General features: G+C 42.2%; 1 protein-coding gene across 1 annotated transcript in view; it reads right to left on the bottom strand.

The window, feature by feature from the left end:
• Positions 1 to 3,330: 3,330 nt before the first annotated feature.
• Positions 3,331 to 22,581, bottom strand: part of Rabex-5 (Rabaptin-5-associated exchange factor for Rab5) — a 68,921-nt gene continuing 49,670 nt past the window's right edge. The window contains exons 10-12 of the mRNA XM_068348394.1: positions 11,176 to 11,286; positions 7,975 to 8,100; positions 3,331 to 7,573 (exon numbers count right to left, since the gene is read on the bottom strand). Coding sequence (XP_068204495.1) covers positions 6,803 to 7,573; positions 7,975 to 8,100; positions 11,176 to 11,286 — 1,008 coding nt within the window. The 3' untranslated portion in view covers positions 3,331 to 6,802. The remainder of the gene's footprint in view (positions 7,574 to 7,974; positions 8,101 to 11,175; positions 11,287 to 22,581) is intronic.

Here is a 22,581-nt window from a genome sequence, read left to right as displayed (position 1 = left end):
GCTTCATCCTCCTCTGATTCTACTTGGATGAAGAGGAGGAGAGCGAAGAAATCCAGAAACCTCACAAAATTGGGATCTCCATTGCTATCTGAGGACGTACAGATAATGCTGGACCAACAATCTGTGTCCTCTAGCTCAGCTTCTCACCATGACGTTCTTCTTCCCTTGAATAAACCAAGCAGTGAGGGATATCGAGTGGGTGGAAATAACTCTTACTGTTAGATGACACAGCTGGAGGGACATCGTTCCTCCTTGCTTGTGGATTTACTAGAGAGGCGTTGTCACTCATCAACACCAGTGTCTTTTGAGAAGAGAGGAAAATTCTTGAAGGGCAAGCCAGGCTGTATATAGTTCTAAGATGTTTATGTGAACTTGTTGGTCTCGCTCTGACCAAATTCCCAATACCACATACTGACCAAAGTAATCTCCCCATCCTTCCCTTGATGCATCCGTGAACAGATGAAACCCCGGAGGGGAAACAAGAGTCGACTTCCCCTCTAATAATTTGACTCCTGAAGCTACCACTTTCTTCCTTGGCAACTTCTCCAACTGTTGCTAGAGACAGGATCATTGAGATGTTGCAACCACATTGACTTTAGCCACCCCTGAAATGATCTCGAGCAAAGTCTGCCTCTGGGACCAAGCTGCTACATTGATGACAGATGTTCCAGCAGTTTCTACCAAAGGTATGCTGGCAGATGTGGATGACTTTGGAAAAGAAGAGCTACCTCTCGCAGGCACGATATCCTGTCCTGTGACGGAAAGACTTTGCCTTGGATGGTATCTAGTATCATCCCCAAATAGAGCAGCCTCTGCGTGGAGATGTGGATGAGGTTCTCTTGACCAAAGCAGGGTTTCCTTTGATTCCATGAGAATCAACCAGTCATCCGTGTAACAAAGCAACCTGATACTGTTGAGATGGGATCGGGACCATACCAGCTCGAACTCCCTTGTGAAAACCTGCGGAGCTGTCGATAGACCGAAGCAGAAGACCTTGAGCTACAAAATCTTCCTGTCGACTACCAATCGAAGGTAGTTTTGCAACGATGGGTGAACTGGTATCTGGAAATGGGCATCCATGAGATCCAACGTTATCCAGAAGTCCCCTGGTCTTACTGCCTGGATAACTGTGGCTGGTGTTTCAATCTTTAACGTAGTCGGATGAACGAACACATTTAGAGCTGAGAGGTCAATGACTGGTCTCCTACCTCCAGATGCCTTTTTCACAAGAGTCAACTGAAGAAGCAGGGAGACCAGCCGTCGACTCCAGAAGGGCTTCCTTTTGTAACATCTTTCGTAACTCCTGCTGAAGGCCAGATGTTTTGCCGATACTCATTAATAGGATTGACTTCAACACCATATCCCCACTGGTGGTAAGGTGGGGAGGTAATGTCCACCCTAGTGCAGGTGCTTCCCTCTTCCTTTCCCCCATACCTTGGCTGTGCCCTTTGTCCTGATGAGAGTTTTCTTAAGAATGTATTGGAGATAGTTTCCACTTTCTTCTTTGGCTGCACAGACTGATTCATTAGCCATACTGTTCTGAAGTAGATGGTTGTGGTATCCTACCACACTCTGCATTAACAAATCCTGTGTCTCCTCTCTCCAGTCCTTTGTTGCAGCTGCGATGTTGTCTGGAGGAAAAAGTGATGAGGTCTTCAGGGGAGGCATTCTGAAGATCCATTTTCTCCTGACAGGCGATGCATTTGTGCATCCTGGAAGTCACAACTCCTCGCTGTTACAGCACCTAGTTTTTCCACTGGTTGGCAGTCTGGTGCATAATGTATTCAACCAGCCCAGCCCCCATTAAAACAATATTTTTTAACCTGTTTCTTCGTAGGGTCAGTCAAATCCTGTGTCTGCAAGTTAGCCGATTGCACCAGACCAGTGGTCAATCCAGGATGCCTTCGCATGAGAAAGAGAGACCAGAATAGATGGTAGCCTCTCCGAAGAATACCCTAGTGTGATGAAAGCAACCTTAGAATCGATTGTTTCAAGAGAGGGATAGGAACTAGGCGAGAGGACTTGCCAGACTTGAGGAAATCTCTCTCTTGCCACCTGATCTTCAACCTTTTCCAGAACTTGAATAGCCAAAGTAGACCAAGGGAGTTCAAGACAAGGTTTAGCATTTTAAGGAGCGCGACACGCGAAGTCGACACCTTTCGTTGGTGGTCTTATTGTATCACACAGACTATAGACTCCTACAATGCTCCTAAGCACTTTGATGATAGTAAATTCATTTTCTCCTCCATTTGTTGGAGTCTTGGAACCTGCGGGTTGAGGAGAGGTTCTTTCTGATACTTTTGAATTGTCGTTGGACGATACCTCCTCTAGTTCTTCTGATTCCTTAGAAGGTGGAGGATTTTCCTCGTGAATGAGACAAGAAGTCGAGACGGGGTCTGGCCTGAGTCTCACGATTTGAAGTTAATGTTTGAGATCCACTAATTTGGCCTTTTCTTCTTGGAAGGTCCCATATCCTTCCTAAGGGATACTGTTTCTGGACGTCTGAAGCGGGAGTCTCTCAAGTTTGTAGTTCTCACTGGTGCGGCTGAACAAATTCTACAGCAGCAAGTCCGAAATGGTATCACGTCTGCTGCCTACTACTGGGAGGACCCAACGGGCAGAATGACTTCTTCAGAGAACTATGTTGTCAAGAAACGTTGAAACTTCTCCTACAGGGATCCTTGAATACCCAGTGATGCCCAGAGAACCCAAAAGGTGTCATTTTTCTGCAAAGTCCCCCTGACGAGAAAGAGCTGCCATTTCTCTTAAGGTAAACAGCATCTTCTCCTTGCCCCTGAGGTTGTGCAAGAGCTAAGGTACCACTACTTTTACTTGACTGGCCCCCCGAGGAGGCTACTAGAAAAGTCGGAATGGATACCCTTAGGGACGAAAAATGAGGCTTCGACTTTGAGGAAGTCCACGAAGGAGAAGAATCCTTTTTTAGCTTTTTATTCCTCCTGCCGAGATTTACCTTAATACCCCTCCTAAAGGTACCGTAGGTCTTCGGTGGTACCCTTGAGCATGTCCGCATAAGAGGCGCATTCCCAACCACTGCTGTGAAAAGAGAAAGCATAAACAAAGATTAGAAAATCTGCCTAAAAGTTCCAGACCTGGAATGTATGTCTACTCCACACTTTCGCTTGGTTGAAATAAAACTGAAGAGCTGGGACATGACGGGGATGGGTGGTCACCTTTCCAATACACACAGGTAAACTACCTTGAAGTTTTTAACTGTCATATGCCAACTTGCTGTTATTATCTCCTATAAACAAAGGAACAAACTGTAATTAAATTGAGAATAACTCCCCAACTCTACTAGACAAAGAAAATTCTTTTAGCTTCTTTATTATATTACTACGTAGCATTACAGAGCAAGTTTTCACTTTAGAATATAAACATTTTGAAGAATGGTGATTCAAGTATAATTTCTTATGGTTGTACATTTTCTACTAAAAAATGGAGATACATATATATAATCTGTGAATAGATTTAACAATTGCATGTCTAGTTAATAACAGGTTAATACAATTGCTATGAAGACAACTAAATATCTTGGGCACCCATATTAATTGTTCATTACCTCGATCAAATGTCAAACGCCCATTGAACACAAAATGAATAAAATGTTATTTTCATAATAAAATAAATTTTTGAACATATTGTACTTACCTTGTAGTTATGTATATAGCTTACTTCCCTGACATCAGGGACATAAGCTATATACATAACTACCAGGTAAGTCTTGTGTTTAAAATAAAGAAGCTCTTTAGCTACCAATTCTTTGCTGAACAGAAATATCTTTTCACATAAAAAACCTACGTCAATGGACATCCTAAAATAATAATTCAAACTGAAAGCTGATTAAATGATTACATAAATAATAGAGCACAAAAGTTTGTTATTTTAGGAACTTTTCCTGCCATGTAACACTGACACGGCAGCACCCGCTCACAACTGTCACGATGCTCTGAATTCTCGGGTTGGTCATTTGAAGGGAAGTTCTTAACCCTTATACCCCCAATGGCCATACTGGTACATTTCACAAAACTCATCCATTAACCCCCATGGATGTACCGGTACGTTGTTGCAAAAAGCTGCTATTTGCATTTTTTTCTCATACTTTTCATAACTGTATGAGACACTTCAGGCATTTTCCAAAATAATGAGACCAACCTGACCTCTCTATGATGAAAATTAAGGCTGTCAGCGCGATCTAAAAAAAAAAAATGCGAAACTAACTTGAAAACGGGAAACGCCTGGGGGTTAAGGGTGAGAAAGTTCCAAATAGCATTGGGGGTAAAAGGGTTAATATCCCCAATTGTTTAAGAACCCTCCTACCTCTCTCGTTCCACTTACGTTACTATGGTCCTATAAATTACGAGACTGTCTTTTAAATATATCAACTTATTTCACTTACGTTTTACCTCAATAGCAAAATAATTTGGAAATTATTTGTTTGGTGATAAAAGTACATGATGCCTAATAACCAACTCCAAATAATGTTCAATTCCTTGCTAGACTAAATAAACTACATTTTCCTTTGGGCTAGATTCCACCTTCCTAGTGGGTACATCTTCGTAACTACAAAACATAAAGCTAACAGATAAATATAATTAACAACAACAACAAAACTACTTTATACAAAACTGCACCATAAATTTAAATCAACTGGCAATACTTATCTCTAATTTTCAGCCTATTTGCATAAAAAGCACCAGTGCAACTTGGTAAAAACCTTGTTAGTTCATATGTCTGCAACTACCAAAATACAATTTTTTGTTAAAATGAAAAATATAGAAAAAGAATACAGTACCATACAATCTACATTACTTTCAAGCGCAAATCTAATAGTTATCAATTGCTTTTCTTACAACTATAGATAATTACTAAGGTACCAAAATATTTAAATATTCAAGACTAATTTCAGCGAAATTATTTCCAGTGTTTGGCAGAAACATAATTAAAAAACTGCTTAAAGGCAATCAACTTTTCCTCACTGACGCTAAATAGGAAATCTCTTATGTTATTGTTTCCACATATGAAAAGTACAGAATGGAACATGGTGCAAACTGTCTAAATCAGTTTAATCTACAACTAATTTACCTCTGAGGATCTAAGCCCGATTGATTTTAAAACATTCAAAACAGAACATCTGCATAATCCCTGACTACAAATACCATTCAAGTAACAAACTTTCTTGGGGCCTTTTGTAAGATTTGAGGTTTATGTCATAGGGGTGAATTAATTTAACTTATTACTCTATTTTTCATTATATAAAACTGGTAACATTAACAATGACTGAACTTCATGGCATAAATTTACTTAATGAAATACCATCTTTGCTGAAATTCAAGTTCTCAAGTTTTACTTTTAGGAAGAGGGGGATGGTCAGATGTTCTATAATGGCTTCTAATACTTCAGTAAAATCCAGACTAAAATATGCTGTTTTTTTCACTTGAAAAACATTGCATAGTACAATAGATTAAGCTTTATCAGAAATGAGCCAATATGAACGATTTTCCTCACAAATGTGAAGGAAATCACAAGACTAGTTCAAAAGGACCTCTTATCAAGCTTTAAGGTTTAAATACTACTCGTGTAATTACTGCATAGTTATAAATATTTGCCACTTTTACTTGACTTTTAAACTGCCTTTTGTCATCTGTGATCATCAAGTCGGAATAATCATTAAGTAAGGCAGTTTACAAATTCCTATTTATACGCTCTACCAGAACTATACCAGAATGTCGCACTAAAATATGCAGTCTTAAAGTACCTTACAAGGTTTCCTTACTACACTTCTTTACAACAAGAATTGAAAATATTGTAAAGTCAATATGAAATTAAATAGAGCCATAATGTAAAAAGGCCTAACATTTGAAAGTGTTCATTACCCTAGCATACAGAAATATAAAATGTGGTGACAACACATACTAAACATCAATTATCCTAATAATAAAATGCATAAAAATATTACTCAGTACATCTATATATCTAAACCTCGACAAATACAGTAATTCTAATAAGCATCTATCTACCTCAAATATCAGAAAAAAATATGGAACTATTATAAGTGCTTAATCACTAAAAAGGAAATATAGACCAGTCTCATGACTAGAAACTTATAAGCTTTATACCTAGTAATTAAACTTAAATTAGATATCAGAATACGACATGGCGCCTCATTTTAGCAAAACTTATATACGTGTACAAAACTTATGTTTTCGAATACTTAGGAGAAAAATTCATTAGTGCAAATAACCATAACATTTCTCGTAACACTGCAGCTATTGATAATGAACTCAATAACTCCTTCCCAAATAGTCCAATCTAATTCACTAAATTACCAAGAAAAATTGCACTAAACAGTGAAATAACACCTTGTAAAGCCCTGTCCATACGATCGAGCATGCTCTACGGGTAAACAGTGATACCAGACCACGATAGGTAGTGAGAATGATGGTTGATGACGTCAGAAGCGATTAAACCACAGGCAGGGATCTGATGACGGTGTTTGTTGCCAGATCCTTGCCTGTAGTTTTCCCGCTTCTGAGGTCATCAACCATCATTCAAACTATCTATTGTGGTCTGGTATTACGGTTTGCCTGTCGGGCATGCTCAATCGTGTGGACAGGGCTTAAGAAGTAACAGCAACACCACTGGGTTATAGCAGAAACACTCGAATGGACGGAGATGTCAATCTAATACTTTACCATACCCAGTTGGAAGAATATACTTACAATAGTATAATTGCACAAACTGCAGAAAATACATTACCAAAAGTGATTTCTTCTTTGACATCTTACAGCATATTATCAAAGGACTGTACTATATCCCCCAGTACATTATACACTTTGTCAATTGTATCTTCTTTTTTAAGCTGTCTTTCAGAAGCCCTTGGGGTGCTACCTTCTGATGAGGATGCTCCAGTGCTGCTACCTTCTCCTGAGGCTGTGGGGATTAGAGGTGGTGGGAGGAGATGCTGTGGGCCTTCAAGTGGAGGAGAAAGGGGATCTGGCACAGTTGAATATTTATGGAAATGTCCTGTATCACAGGGAATACTTGGAATGCTTCCCCCCTGGATGGTAAAACCTGAATAAGAATTGATGGAACTGCTTCCAGATGGGGCAGCACCAGAACTGGCAAAGCTCTGGTGGGAAGACGCGGAAGGAAGCAACGTAGCGGCCATGCTGCTGCTCGGTAACAGCAGTGGATTTGAGAGAGATACGGTGGGATCTAAGATGGGAGGCAAACTAGAAACAGTAGTACCACTGCCACCAACTTCTAAAGGGCCAAATGGATCTAAAAGATCTGGAAGGGAAGGAAGACCAGACGGAGGTGTGTCATCCAACAGTGTGGATGATCCTTCTGCTGACATGGAATCCCCAGTACCATGGTAATCTGGAGTCATCTGGGTCTCGCTTCCACTTACACCATTTGCAGCAGACTCCAAGTCAGATAAACCTTGTAAAAACGATAGACTTTGCTGAGCTGCCAAAATATCTGGACTCAGAGGGACAACTTCTTGGGTAGACAGAGTTTGATTTGGTTTTGGTGCTCTGCTGTCCATTGTCTGAGTGCAAGGGAAAATATTTGAAATTTATATACTGGTAATCAAAAGTTGAATATACTGTACTTATGAATACTATTTCAGGTTTTAATATGAAGACAAAAATTTGGACAGTTTGGTGAACAAAATGGGAGTAATGAAAAGTAGAATCACATCTATCGCTATAACTTTTGAGTAAAATGTTAACGTCATATATAAATTTGTTCATACATAAAGAATTGACAAAAAACCACTGGAATATTAACCAATTCTAATAGTTTTTCTATGGTTTTATTTATCATTACATTGTAGTTTCAACAGACCTTGACCCAAATTTAGAAACTAACATATGGATATGGTCTTATATCAAGTGCAAGATTGGACAAGATAAGAAACTATGATAAAGCAAAAGGCTTTACACTTACTTGTGGAGTCATGGGTGGCGGGAGTTGTTCTGAAGAGGGAACATCCTCGTCGATATTTGCTCGTCGTGGCCGGATAATTAAAGGGGTTCGCTTAAGCACTACAGACACTTCTTTTTCCACACTTTCCTAAAATAGCGTAATGTATGCATCACTACAAGTCTTAACTTCTATGTATGCTTATACTGTACAGCACATAAAAACCCTTAATTGTTTGAGTGCAATGTAGGCTAAATTTACAGGTAAGCTAAAGCCAAATTAAAGAGATATGCATCTACAGTACACACTATGGGAAAAGATGGGGTTCACTTTTATTACTAGGTTCCCTCTGTGAAGCAAATACTGTAAAACATTATAATATAGAATATTCTTCACACATTGCTTTCCATCAATAAAACACAAAATCTGTATTTCATTATATGCTATCAGGATTTTGCATAGCCTGTACTTAATAATGTTGTATGGAATAGTTTGGTACAGAAGAGTACAATTTAAAATTGTTAGTGGGAAGTTGAGATAACCTACGGGTGAATGCAGTGACGAGCAATGCTCCATCGCAACAGAATAGCATATGGAACTTTCAATAAATGCAATACCCTTGTATGCAAAAAACAACCTCGAGTCAGGAAGTGACAAAACAAGCTCAAAACTAGAGTTTTTACGCAGTGAAATACATCTTTTAATTAAACTGTTAAGAGCTGTAATCGCTCAGTTGGCTGAACTCTTTTATCTGACATTAAACAGGAAAATAAATAGGAAATGCAATCTCAAAAAAGTAAAATCTAATATAAAGGGTATAAACTGCATCTCGTCGAACCATTTTGTACGTGCTAAATTTAATTTTCAATAACTCAAATAATTTCAATTTACTTGTGACAGACAGGCTCCCAGATCCCCTTACCTTAGAGAGCATGAATAGCTTTTATTACCTCCGCCAACGAAGTTGGAAGGAGGTTGTGTTTTACCCCGTTTGTGTGTTTGTAATTTGTTTTGTTTGTGCGTGTGTGTTTATAAAAAGCTTCCTGGCCACAATTTTAATCCTAGAGTAATGAAGGGATTAACTATTATATAAAAAGCTGGAAATTATTAAATTTTGGAAGGCAAAGGTCAAGCAAAATGTCCACTTCATGTAATCAGCCATAAGTTTGGACATCGTTGTCACAGAGACTTCAAACTTGGTTCATATTTGAGTGTATGAAAATCCATGCCAATTATTACATGTTAAGGTCAAGGTCCAGAAATAAGCTGCCATAGCGGAAGTCTGTGCTCTACTGAGTGCCCCTCTAGTTAACATACGTATGCCCCCATCTAAACCTACTAAAAGTTACTATAATCTGCAATAGGATAGGTTATATAAGACTTTATAAAGTACTGTAGTGTACTGTATTTCTAAAATCATTAACACTTCATTACATTGTTATCTCTTAACTGTCTACTAACTTTTTAAACATTAAGAAAATAATTCATAAGCAAGCAAAAGTAGATACTTTATCAAAACAATATTTCAACACAGCAATGACGAGTTAGACACTCGGTAACCTTTACTGCCTTAACCTATATACAGTATTACCTCTGCAAATACCCTTTAATCCAATATTGTTAAGGACTTCAAATTGTACATAAACTTCTTAAAACAGGAAATAAATTTCCTATAATCTTTTTAATACAAAATTAGCACTCATATATAGGTCAATCAAATCTGTATAAGAGTGATGGGTTATAAACATAGATGGACAGTGCATCCATAATTAACAGTGAGAGGATGAATCATAAAACATCACACCTCGTGTAGAGGCTGCAGAGATTATAATATAGTGCTACTGTTGTCTTCTAGGGAGTAGAATGACAAAATATAAAGAATTTCATTCAACATATTAGAAAGAAAAAACTATGGACAGTAACTCAAAATGAAATAGAAAAATTTTACAAAAAAGAACAAGAATAACATGTCTATCGTAGAAAGAAAGTCCAGGCTGATATAAGTATAATTGAAAAGCAAAGTTTCTATACTAAAATCAATTATTCATATACTTATCTGGGATTATTATAGTGCTATTTATTCAAGAAGGGAAAAGCACGACTAAAAAAATTATATAAAATTTCTCTCCAAGACTTATACAACGACTATTTATCCACGCAGAAAAGAGGCGCCAGTAAAACGTACAGGCGAGTAAACAGCGTATTTATTAGCCGTCCTCTATTTTGAATCATTCTTTCTCAAGAGTCAACCTTCGCTAGTCGAACTTTTTGTCCGCTTTGATTTATGTGGTTTAGAGCTCCCGTTCTTAACTAGATTTGGTGGAAAATACAAAGTGAACAAACAATTAATGGCAAAAGTGGATCCTCATAGGAAATGTATTCTATGTGGATGTTACATGTCTTCTGTATTCTTGTGATGTTCTGAGTCTGTTCAGCTATTAAAAGAGCTTGTCAGATTGCTTACTTCTAGTTCAGAGAAGTTTTAGATTGGGATCAGTTTCTGTCTATTATGATAACCATTCTCCTACTGGCCCCAACTCGTGCCTTTGAGCTACGTTTTATGCCAAAGGGTAAGTTACTTGTTTGGAGATTCAAGGTGTAGAAGTGTTTAGTCCTAATAATTTCAGAGGGGAACTTTGATCTGATTTTATTGTTTTGTTAGATTTTAAGACTTTAATGATCTTAACACAGCGTTACCTGAGGTTTCAAATAATTTGCATGAACTTATTCCTACTTTAGCAGCTCAGCTGATAACAGTATCCTATGCAAAGCATGTTCCTGTTTCCAAAGCCTTGCCTAAAGGATATGTTCTTCAGTGAATATTGGAACTAAGTGAAGCTGTATAACATTGGACAGCTCTAGTATGAGGCCATAAGACTCTGACGCAAAGTAAGAGAAAGAACGTGATGCAACTAGGGAACAAAGGGGAAATGTAAAGAACCTTTAGTACCACAAGAGAGGCAGTTTGACTTTCATCAAGAGGGTCGAGTACATCACTCAACTACCAATTAGCATATTGTATTACTAAATACCTACTGACTAATTATTTCCAAAACAGCAGCCATAACAAGATGATTGACTCTATCACCAACGCAAGAAATTTAATACCAAATGGTTCAAATCTATATGACTATGCTGAATACTGTAGCTTATATACTAAGAAGCCATCTAAAATTATACTATCAAGGAGGAACCAGTAGAGAAAAACCATAAAAGTTAATTCACCTGCAAATGATCCATTTCTTGGACTAGCGAGTCGGACTCTGTAATGAGACGATCCATTCGAGACTGGAGGTCGTCCAGTGTCTTCAAATTCTGTTGCATAACCCTCATTCCCTTATAATAAAGAAGAAATCATTGTTTTACTAAAGTTAGACATAAGAACCGATACTCGATACTTGCAACTATAAATCTGCATGAAATGAGTATTCAATATCATAAAGTACTATAATTTCAAATTCAATTCTTCATGAAATTAAATGATAAATTATCCTTGATATATAGTTGAATCAGTGGGACTTCAAAAGTTCAAACTTGCAGCAAATGTTTTTATGTTGAACAGGCTGATATAGCCTAAGTCATTTTATAGCTTCTTTATGAAATATCTGTTTCAATGTTGTTATTTTTTTAAACACTATTTTAATTATTAATTATTTCTTATATTGTTTATTTATTTCCTTATTTCCTTTCCTCACTGGGATATATTTTCCCTGTTGGAGCCCTTGGGCTTCTAGCATCTTACTTTTCTAACTAGGGTTGCAGTTTAGCTAGTAATATGATATTTTAATTATAAAATAAATTTTTGAATATACTTACCCGGTGAATATATAATAGCTGAGCCTCCGGCGGCTCGACAGAAAAACACACAAAAACTCGCGAGCGATCGCTATGAAGGTTGCGGGTGTGCCCACTAGCGCCAACTATCGGCCAGATACCGCATATACATGTAAACAGACCCAATTTTTCTCATCCCGCTGGGTCTCTATCGGGGAGGAAGGGGGGGCCTTTAATTTATATATTCACCGGGTAAGTATATTCAAAAAAGGGATTTTGACGTAGGAAAAATCTATTTCTGGGCGAAGGACCTGTGCCGCCCAGTGAATAAGCTCCATTTAGCACTTATTCTTAGGTAATTTACTGCTAAATATACCAGAGAAAAAATGTAAAGGAGTGCTAGGTTAACTAGCTCGCTCACCTATTGGTGTCGGTATAAAATTGGGCTTATATTCCAGAGGTCCCGCACTATTTAGATTAATCCACGACAGAGAACCCCAATAGAGGAGAGCTGTTCAACCTCACTCGGTACTACTAACAATGCATCCGTTCAGAACCCAACTCCTTAGCACCCAAAGTTTGGGGACTCCAAGGGAGAGGAGCTGGGAGGGTTCACTGGGCGGCACAGGTCCTTCGCCCAGAAATAGATTTTTCCTACGTCAAAATCCCTTTTCTGGGCTCGAACCTGTGCCGCCCAGTGAATCTATACAAGAGAAAAATGTCACCAAACTTGCAAAATAAAGGAAAAAACATAAGCGTAAGAGAAATACAGGATGCTTTAATCAGAGATGAGTACCAAAAAACCAATTATAAGGGTATCTTAAATATGAACATAAATCCAATAAGGTAGGTATAATAATGCCGTGAGTGATAATATATACAGATACTCAGGAGCATAAATTTTACAAATATAATAACAGTATTCAGGTGCGAGACCAACGAATACAATAGGGTATAAATGAGGCAGGTAAGAGGGAGAGATAAAGAGTCAAGGTATTAACCTGTGAGTTACTCGGGAGTAACTACGCTCCCTGCGGCTACTGTAGAAAATTTTAGGGCTTCCAAATGTTTAAGGTAGTGTTTCTTGAACACTGACGGTAATTTCCACCCTGTATACCTGGAAAGGTCTGTAAAATTCATGTGGTGAAAGAAGTTCACCGAGGTGGCAACCGCCCTGATATCATGCGCAAGAGGAAAAGAGTCAGGGTTAGCTTGTTTAATAAAATACAAAATTTGTTGCCTGAACCCTTTAATAGTAATGGTACCGCCTTGTTCTCTAACGAATAGAGGCCCCGAGGAGTTAGAGGAGGTCCGGGATAAATAAGACCTAAGAGTAGTGACAGGGCACAGCGACGGATCTTGCGTGAGGGGAACAATTTTCCAGGAGGTCCATCTGTTTTGAGGGTCTTCATTCTTAGCCAAAAAGAATTTGTTAGGAGAAAGAAGGACCTCTCCTGAAGGCAGAAAGTCAATATGACCCGGGTCTCTCGACAAGGCTGCCAATTCAGAAATTCTTGCCCCGGAAGCCAAGCTCACTAGGAAAAGTGTTTTCCTGAGAAGGGGCATGTAATCACAAGAACTGTTAATGGTGTCAGAAGCCAATTTGAGTACGTCATTAAGGAACCAGGTCACCGGGGTAGGACGAGTACCCGGTTTCAGTCTGGCACAAGCTTTCGGAATTGAAGCTAACAAAGAGTCGGTTAAGTCTATGTTAAAACCCACTAGGAAGATCTTTCTCAGAGCCGATTTAATAGTGGTGACAGTATTGGCTGCCAGACCTGATTCTAATAAAGATCTAAAGAAAGTGACTGTAAGGTTCAAGTTCATACAGTTCACGTCTGAATCTATTAAAAATTTTGCCAACTTTTTAACTGCAGAGTCATACTGGCGGATGGTGGAATCCCGTTTATCCGATTCTAGGAACAAGGTGTTTTGAGGATCAATATTGGCACCATGCATAGCCGCAAACTTCATAAAGTCCATAAAGTTAGGGCGCTCTGAATGTTTGAGAAAGCGTACACAACGCGTGTTTGTACTATCTGAGATAGAACCGGATTGGGTATCGGGTGAGGGTATAGTCTCAACTCCCGCAGGAGAGGATACCAGTTGCTCTTGGGCCAGTTGGGTGCGACCAAGGCTACTTGTCCCTTGAAGGATCTCAGTTTGTCTAGAACTTTCAGCAAAAGATTCACCGGGGGAAAGAGATAAATCTTTTCCCAGTTGTCCCAATTCTGTGACATGGCGTCTGTGGCGTAAGCCTGAGGGTCTAGATTGGGAGCCACATATACTTTCAATTTGTGGTTGGATTCGTGGCGAAGAGGTCCACTTGGAGACCGGGAACCTGAGAGAGAATCCACCGAAATGACTTTAGATCGAGTGACCATTCCGATTCTAGAGGGGAGGTCCGGGACAGGGCGTCTGCCACTACATTCCGGACTCCCACCAGGTGGACAGCTGAAAGATGCCAACGGTTCGAGGCTGCTTGGGAGAATATGGCTACTAGGACATGGTTCAGAGGCCCTGACTTTGACCCGCCTCTGTTGAGGCAGCGGACCACCACTTCGCTGTCGAGAACCAGACGAAGGTGTTGTTTCTTGGGAAGAGCGAGACGTTTCAGGGTTAGAAGAACTGCCATGGCCTCTAGCACATTGATGTGAAAATGGCGGAACAAGGGAGTCCAAAGACCTTGAACTTTCTTGAGCTGAGAATAGCCGCCCCAACCTGATAAGGATGCGTCCGTGTGAATGATTAATTCCGGAGGCGGAAATCGAAGGGGAACTGACTTTGACAGACTGTTTGCTCTTGTCCAAGGAAGAAGTCTTTCTCGTAGAATGGGAGGAAGGTGGACTTTCCTGTCCCGGAGCTTCCGGTTCGCCCTCGAACGCCAGACACGATTGATATCTTTCAATTTTGCCTTCAGAAGAAGATCCGTCACTGAGGCAAACTGAAGGGACCCCAGAATCTTCTCTTGGAGTCGTCTGGAACTTACTTTGTCTTTGAGAAAGCGTTTGGTGTTCCTTGCAATCTCTAACCTCTTGGGTCTGGGAAGACACAGAGTATGAGATATAAGATCCCATTGCAGGCCGAGCCATTGGAACTTCGATTTTGGAAGAAGACGGGACTTCTTGAAGTTGATCTGGAAGCCTAGAGATTGAAGATAATGGATGACTTTGTGAGTGGCTTTTAGGCAATTTTGGGAGGTGTCTGACCAAATGAGCCAGTCGTCCAGATAGGCTACTGCTTGAATCCCTTGATTCCTGAGTTCCTGAACAGCGACTTCTGCTAGCTTTGTGAAGATCCTTGGGGCAATGTTGAGCCCGAAAGGCATCACCTTGAAGGAGTAACTTTTGTCCCCTAAGCGAAAGCCTAGGTACGGACGGAAGTGTCTCGCTATCGGGACGTGATAGTAGGCGTCTGTAAGATCGATAGAGGTGGTGACGGCCCCACGGGGAAGTAAGGTCCGCACCTGCGAGACGGTAAGCATTCGAAACTTGTCGCATTGAATGGACAAGTTGAGAAGGGATAGATCCAGGATCACTCTTCTCTTGTCTGAATCCTTCTTCGGGACACTGAACAGCCGACCTTGAAACTTCAGATGTTTCGTTTCTTGTATGGCGTTCTTTTGTAAAAGATCCTGGACAAATTCGACCAGATCCGGAGTGGAATGTTGACGAAATTTGTTCGGAGGAGGAGGTCCTTGAATCCAACTCCACCCCAGTCCCTTGGAGATGATACTGAACGCCCAGGGACTGAACCTCCATTTGTTGCGGAAGGCATAGAGCCTCCCCCCTACCTGCTGAACCTCAGTATTGGTTTGAGGAGTTGCCTCCACGTCCGCCTCGGAAGTTCTTTCCTCTGCGAAAGGCTCTTCCCCTGCCTTTGTTCTGGTTAGAGCCACGGTGGTAGCCTCTACCTCTACCATAACTCTGGGAAGAGCTATGAGCCTCGTAGGACTGGTTAAAGGCAGGGGAAGTGGCGGAGGCACCAGAAAGCTGGCTCTTAGGTAGCAGAACGGTGACATAGTCATCCGAAGGAGCCCGAGAGGTGGAAGGCCGTGCAGGGACAGCAGAAGATGGAGGAAGAGGCAGCCGGAAGTTGGATGAAGCACTCTGTTGTTGCCTGAACTGGGTGGAGGTATATGGTCTAAGCTTCTTCCTACCCCGGGCTTGATAATTTGCGGGGTCATACTTGCGTTTAGGGGTCAAACCCCAACGGGCTTTAAGGCTCTGATTAACCCTAGTGGCCTCCGCCAAGACTTCCTCTACGAGATCCTCGGGGAAGAGATTTGAACCCCAACAGGAGGACCGGATGAGTTTATTAGGTTCATGCCTAATCGTCGCCTCAGCTAGAACATGCTTACGACATCTGCGTTTAGCAGTGGCGAAGTCATACAAGTCATAATATAAAGACTGTAACGTAGCCTTGTTGAGAGACTTAAAAATACTCTCAGTATCGTAAGTCAAGGCTATCAACTCCGTGGATGTGGCCAGGTTTAGAGTACGGCCCACACGTAGGCGGGAATCATATTCCTGTTTAATGAGGGATTCCGGGAGACGGGGAAGCTTCTCACTAAACAAGACTGAGGCACAGTCTGCTGCAAGCTTGCCGGAGGTAAAGGTGGTATGGACGTTGTCCCAACACTCAATACCTGAGGGAAGAAGGAGGGAGATTGGATCCACCTCTCGGATGGGAGGCAAGGGCTTCTCCTCCAGAGCATATTGAAAGGCAAGCTCTGCCACCTTATTGACGCATGGAGTCAAGGTGTTCTTGTCCATTAAGAACATCGTAAAGGAGCTTTTATAAGGCGTCAGCATGGTGTTAGTGCAGCCGATGTCATTCAAAAATCTGGCCCAAACAGATTGGGCTTGCTCCTTCGGGAAAATGACCGTCTCTTTGGGGACCTTGTCTAATCGGACTAAAGCTTCCTCGGTAAGTCTGGCATAACCATGAAATGGAAATGCCAGACCCGGAGGAAAGAATTCAAAGTCCTCTAGAGGACGAGTGCCAAGGCCCTCCAGAGTCAACATTCCGTCTGAGAACGGGGAATGAAGAGCCATCCGCCAGGGGTTGTTCTTGGCAAACGGCGGGAGCTTAGAGGCATCCGGGATGAGAGAGCTTTGGACTCTCTCCGGAGCTCCTTGCTCTAAAGCCCCAATTCTCTGACCGAAGTTAGAGAACATTGTGTCCATCCTCGACTGCATCTCCGAAACCAACTTTGTCTGCATCTCCGACACGATGCGAAGCATGGCTGATTCGGAAAGGCCCGGGCTAGCAGCAGGAGGGGCGGAAGGAACTCCCGGGTCGTGAGACTTAGAGGAGGAACCAGAGGTCTTTGAAGACGGGTTCGTACCATGTTTAGAGCCATGAGAGGTCTTGTGAGGCTTGCGAGCTTTGGGTAAGGTCCTTGAAGTAGACTTATCCTTAGGGGGAACCGGGTGTGAACGTTGAGACGAATCACGGTCCCCAGACAATCCAAGAAAAGAAGAGCGATCAGAAGAAGAAGAAAGAGCGGGGCTGAGGATAGGGATCTCAGCGCCGGACACACCTGCCTCACTTACCACCCTACCTGTGTCCGGCTCGTCTAGCAACATTGGTTCGACGTCCAGGTTCATGGAGGCAACATTGTCCTCCAGACCTCCGGGGGCGTCCGATGGATCTTGCTCTGGGTCGATGAGACCCGTTATAGTGGCATCAATGTGGGCAATGATGGGAGCTGCCACATGCCTAGCCACCGCAGCTGAAGACTTGGCGTTGGGGTAAACCATGGTGCAGTAGTCCTCAGATAGGACGTACGGCCGCTTAGACTTCACATTCCGGGCAAACCCACCAACCCACACCTTCAGTGTGGCCCGAGCCGCAGACTTTTGCTCCGGGGATGCCTGAAATAATAGTGGGAATTATAAAAGGAAGACTCCCAATGGTCCTTCAAGACCATAGATATCTTACTAATAGTAAATAAAATAAGAAGGCAATATAGCCAACGGGACTCACCGAGTCAGATCCAAGGGTAGTGATGAGGTCGAAGCAAATCACACAGTTATCCGGGTGCCATACCACAACGTCTTCCAGTTGAACCCCACAAGGGGCGTGAGATCGGCAGACGGAGTGGCCACAAGGCTGGTGCAGAACAGCTGCACAGGCCGGCGTCAGACAATGCACCATCTATAAAAAGAATAGTATATGAGAAACTGTAATTCTCTTAAGTAGGGGCGGGTCTGGAGGACCCGGGCCTAACATAGGTCTAACACAAGATTAGAGCTTAACTGTACTATTCTTTAAGTAGGAGCGGGTCCGGAGGACCCGGGCCTAACATAGGTCTAACACAAGACTAGAGCTTAACTGTACTATTCTTTAAGTAGGGGCGGGTCCGGAGGACCCGGGCCTAATATAGGTCTAATACAAGATTAGAGCTTAACTGTACTATTCTTTAAGTAGGGGCGGGTCCGGAGGACCCGGGCCTAACATAGGTCTAACACAAGAATAGAGCTTAACTGTACTATTCTTTAAGTAGGGGCGGGTCCGGAGGACCCGGGCCTAACATAAGTCTAACACAAGATTAGAGCTTAACTGTACTATTCTTTAAGTAGGGGCGGGTCCGGAGGACCCGGGCCTAACATAGGTCTAACACAAGGTTAGAGCTTAACTGTAATATTCTTACATAGGGGCGGGACCGGAGGTCCCGCCTAAACATAAGTCTAACTTGAGACTAAAGTATAGCAATCCATTCCGGTCAAGCCGGGAGCATAAAAAGGATGCAATAACAAGGAATTAAGACACATGGTGTCTGATTTCCCGGGGCGGGGTAGACCCTGGGCCGGGAAATAAAGGTATATCTAATACCAATTCCTTTAGGGACTCCGGGGTAGTGATCTGTCATATATTAACATCATAGGAAATGTTATAAAATAATAGGGGGGCAGAACTGTAGCTAAGAACTGCCAATCGAACCCGGAGGGTTTCGTATAACATAAGCCAGAATGAAAAGTGAATATAAAATAGGGTGCACCGGGATCCAACTCTGTTGACCGGTGGCCAACCAGACTAGACAGAGACGAACCCGCCGGGACACCCGGAGGACAAAGTCCATAAACACTTAACTACCCCCTCTAAAAGGAGGGAAGGCAACGGTCCCTTAGTGGAGGGGGGAGAAGCCTAGCCTCCTACCTAGCTAGAGGGGGAGCGTGGGGGAGGATCACGTGATACGAGGCAGCAGGGCTACCAACTGACGATCCCCAACCAGACAGATCAAACGGAGTAATGGCACAAATATTCATTATAATAATAATAATAGCGTTAAATTGTATGAATAAACACACAGAAAATTTTTGGGCAAGGCATGCAACATAATAATCAAATCACAAAAGACACACCTGATGGCTAACAATAACATTGCCGTCTTAGCACGAAGGTCGGCAGCCATAACGATACGTAAATGATATCGGCCCAAAAATTGAACCACGAGGATTCTAAACGCTAAATAATGAATATTCACAATAACAAATAATATTTGATAATAAAAATAATACACATAGTAACACCGCAAGTGAAAATTAAAAGCTCTCAAAAACAGGAGTACCAACTGTAGTGAAATCAAGCAAGATCGGTATGAACAAAGAGAATAAACTCCTATAATATAAATATTAAACGATCTAGGTTGCTCAAAACATAGTAAAACCCAGCTTGGTACTTAACTTAGACGGTGTCTCCTAGGAAACCGACGAAGAAGCCATAATTAAATGGAAAATAACCAAAAATCGAGAGCACAAACAAAATGCGGGTTACTTTACTCGTTGTGCTAAAAGGAGTTGGGTTCTGAACGGATGCATTGTTAGTAGTACCGAGTGAGGTTGAACAGCTCTCCTCTATTGGGGTTCTCTGTCGTGGATTAATCTAAATAGTGCGGGACCTCTGGAATATAAGCCCAATTTTATACCGACACCAATAGGTGAGCGAGCTAGTTAACCTAGCACTCCTTTACATTTTTTCTCTGGTATATTTAGCAGTAAATTACCTAAGAATAAGTGCTAAATGGAGCTTATTCACTGGGCGGCACAGGTTCGAGCCCAGAAATTTATTTTATAATTAAAATATCATTTTTAAATATTTAACTTAGCCGGTGAATATATAATAGCTGATTCACACCCATGGTGGTGGGTAGAGACCAGAGTTAATTAAGTTTACAGCGTATATGCTTAGAGTTTTTGACAGTTATATCATAACAAAACCCAAATATATAAAGGTACCTGGTAAGGAAGTTGACTTTAGACGATTACTCTGCCTTATTAGTCTGTCTTCCTCACGAAGCCCAGCGATCCTCTTAGGATGCTGAAAGACTCCCAGGAGCTGAAGTATTAAGGGCTGCAACCCATACAACAGGACCTCATCAAACCCCTAATCTGGGCGCTCTCAAGAAATGACATTTGACCACCCGCCAAATCAAAAAAGGCTGCGAAATGCTTCTTAGCCTTCCGTACAACCCAATTAAAAAAACATTTCAAGAGCAGATTAAAAGGATATTGGAATTAAGGGAATGTAGTGGTAGAACCCTTACCCACTACTGCATTCGCTGTAACGAATGGACCCAGTGTGTAGCAGTCCTCGTAAAGAGTCTGGACATCTTTTAAGTAAAATGACGCGAATACCGATTTGCTTCTCCAAACGGTCGCGTCCATAATACTTTGCAGAGATTTATTTTGCTTAAAGGCCACGGAAGTTGCTATAGCTCTTATTTCGTGCGTCTTAACCTTAAGCAAGCATCGGTCTTTTTCATTCAAGTGAGAATGAGCCTCTCGTATTAAAAGTCTGATAAAATATGACAAAGCATTCTTTGACATAGGCAATGATGGTTTCTTAACTGAGCACCATAATGCCTCAGATCCACCTCGTAAGGACTTAGTACGAGCTAAGTAGAACTTAAGAGCTCTAACTGGACACAGCACTCTTTCAAGTTCGTTGGCTACGATCTCTGACAGGCAAGGTATATCAAAAGACTTAGGCCAAGGACGAGAAGGCAGTTCATTTTTTGGCCAGGAAACCAAGTTGAAGTGAACATGTGGCTTTTTCTGTAGCAAAGCCGATGTTCTTACTGAAGGCATGAATTTCACTGACCCTTTTAGCCGAAGCCAGGCACACTAGGAAAAGCGTCTTGAGGGTGAGATCCTTCAGGGAGGCTGAATGTAATGGCTCAAACCTGTCTGACATGAAGAACCTTAGGACCACGTCTAAGTTCCATCCAGGAGTTGCCAAACGACGTTCCTTAGAGGTCTCGAAAGACTTAAGGAGATCTTGGAGATCTTAATTGTTGGAAAGATCTAAGCCTCTATGACGAAAGACCGAAGCCAACATGCTCCTGTAGCCCTAAATCGTGGGAGCTGAGAGGGAGCGAACATTTCTCAGATGTAAAAGAAAATCTCCGATTGGGCTACAGAGGTACTGGAAGAGGACATAGATGCTGGCTTGCACCAATCTCGAAAGACTTCCCACTTCGACTGGTATACTCTGAAGGTAGAAGCTCTCCTAGCTCTCGCAATCGCACTGGCTGCCTCCTTCGAAAAGCCTCGAGCTCTTGAGAGTCTCTCGATAGTCTGAAGGCAGTCAGACGAAGCGCGGGGAGGCTTTGATGAACATTCTTTACGTGGGGCTGACGTAAGAGATCTACCCTTAGAGGAAGACTTCTTGGAATGTCTACCAGCCATTGAAGTACCTCGGTGAACCACTCTCTCGCGGGCCAGAGGGTAGCAACCAACGTCAACTCTGTCCCTTCGTGAGAGGCGAACTTCTGCAGTACCTTGTTGACTATCTTGAATGGTGGGAATGCATGTAAGTCCAGATGAGACCAATCCAGTAGAAACGCGTCTATGTGGATTGCTTCTGTATCTAGGACTGGAGAGCAATAGATTGGTAACCTTTTGGTCAACGAGGAGGCAAAGAGGTCTATGGTGGGTTGACCCCAAGTAGCCCAAAGACTCTTGCCCACGTCCTTGTGGAGGGTCCATTCCGTGGGTATCACCTGACCCCTCCGACTGAGACAGTCTGCCAAGACGTTCAAGTCCCCCTGGATGAATCTCGTCAACAGGGAGATGCCTCGATTTCTTGACCATAAGAGAAGGTCCCTTGCGATCTCGAGCAGCGTGAAGGAGTGTGTGCCTCCTTGCTTGGAGATGTAAGCCAAAGCTGTGGTGTTGTCTGAGTTGACCTCTACCACTTACTTTCGAAGAAAGCTTTCGAATTTCATCAAGGCCAAGTGGACTGCTAATAGCTCCTTGCCGTTGATGTGCATGCTCTTCTGACTTGAGGTCCACAGACCCGAGCATTCCCGACCGTCCAGGGTCGCACCCCAACCCAAATCCGACGCGTCTGAGAACAACACGTGGTTTGGGTTCTTGACTGCTAGGGATAGTCCCTCTCTCAGACTGATATTGCTGTCCCACCATTTCAGGCATGCCTTTACTGGTTCGGAGACTGGGAATGATACCGTCTCTAACGTCTTGTCCTTGTTCCAGTGAGAGGCTAGATGGAACTGGAGAGGCCGAAGGTGTAGTCTCCCTAGCGAGACAAACTGCTCCAGGGATGAGAGAGTCCCTACGAGACTGTTCCAACTCCTGACTGAACAAACGTTCTCTTTTCAGCATTAGTTGGACTTCGAGCAGGGCTTGTTCTATTCGGGTGGCAGACGGAAAAGCCCGAAAAAACTGGACTGCGAATCTCCATCCCCAAATATAGAATAATCTGGGATGGGATCAGTTGGGACTTTTCTAGGTTGACCAAAAGTCCCAACTCCCTGGCCAGACTCAACGTTCAATGTAGATCCTGCAGACAGCGAAGACTGGACGATGCTCTGAGAAGCCAGTCGTCCAA

This window comes from Palaemon carinicauda, chromosome 24 (genome assembly GCF_036898095.1).
Source record: "Palaemon carinicauda isolate YSFRI2023 chromosome 24, ASM3689809v2, whole genome shotgun sequence".
In the NCBI taxonomy this organism is placed as follows: Eukaryota; Metazoa; Arthropoda; class Malacostraca; order Decapoda; family Palaemonidae; genus Palaemon; species Palaemon carinicauda.
Note: the sequence above shows the minus strand (reverse complement) of the source record. Positions and strands in the feature narration are given on the sequence as shown.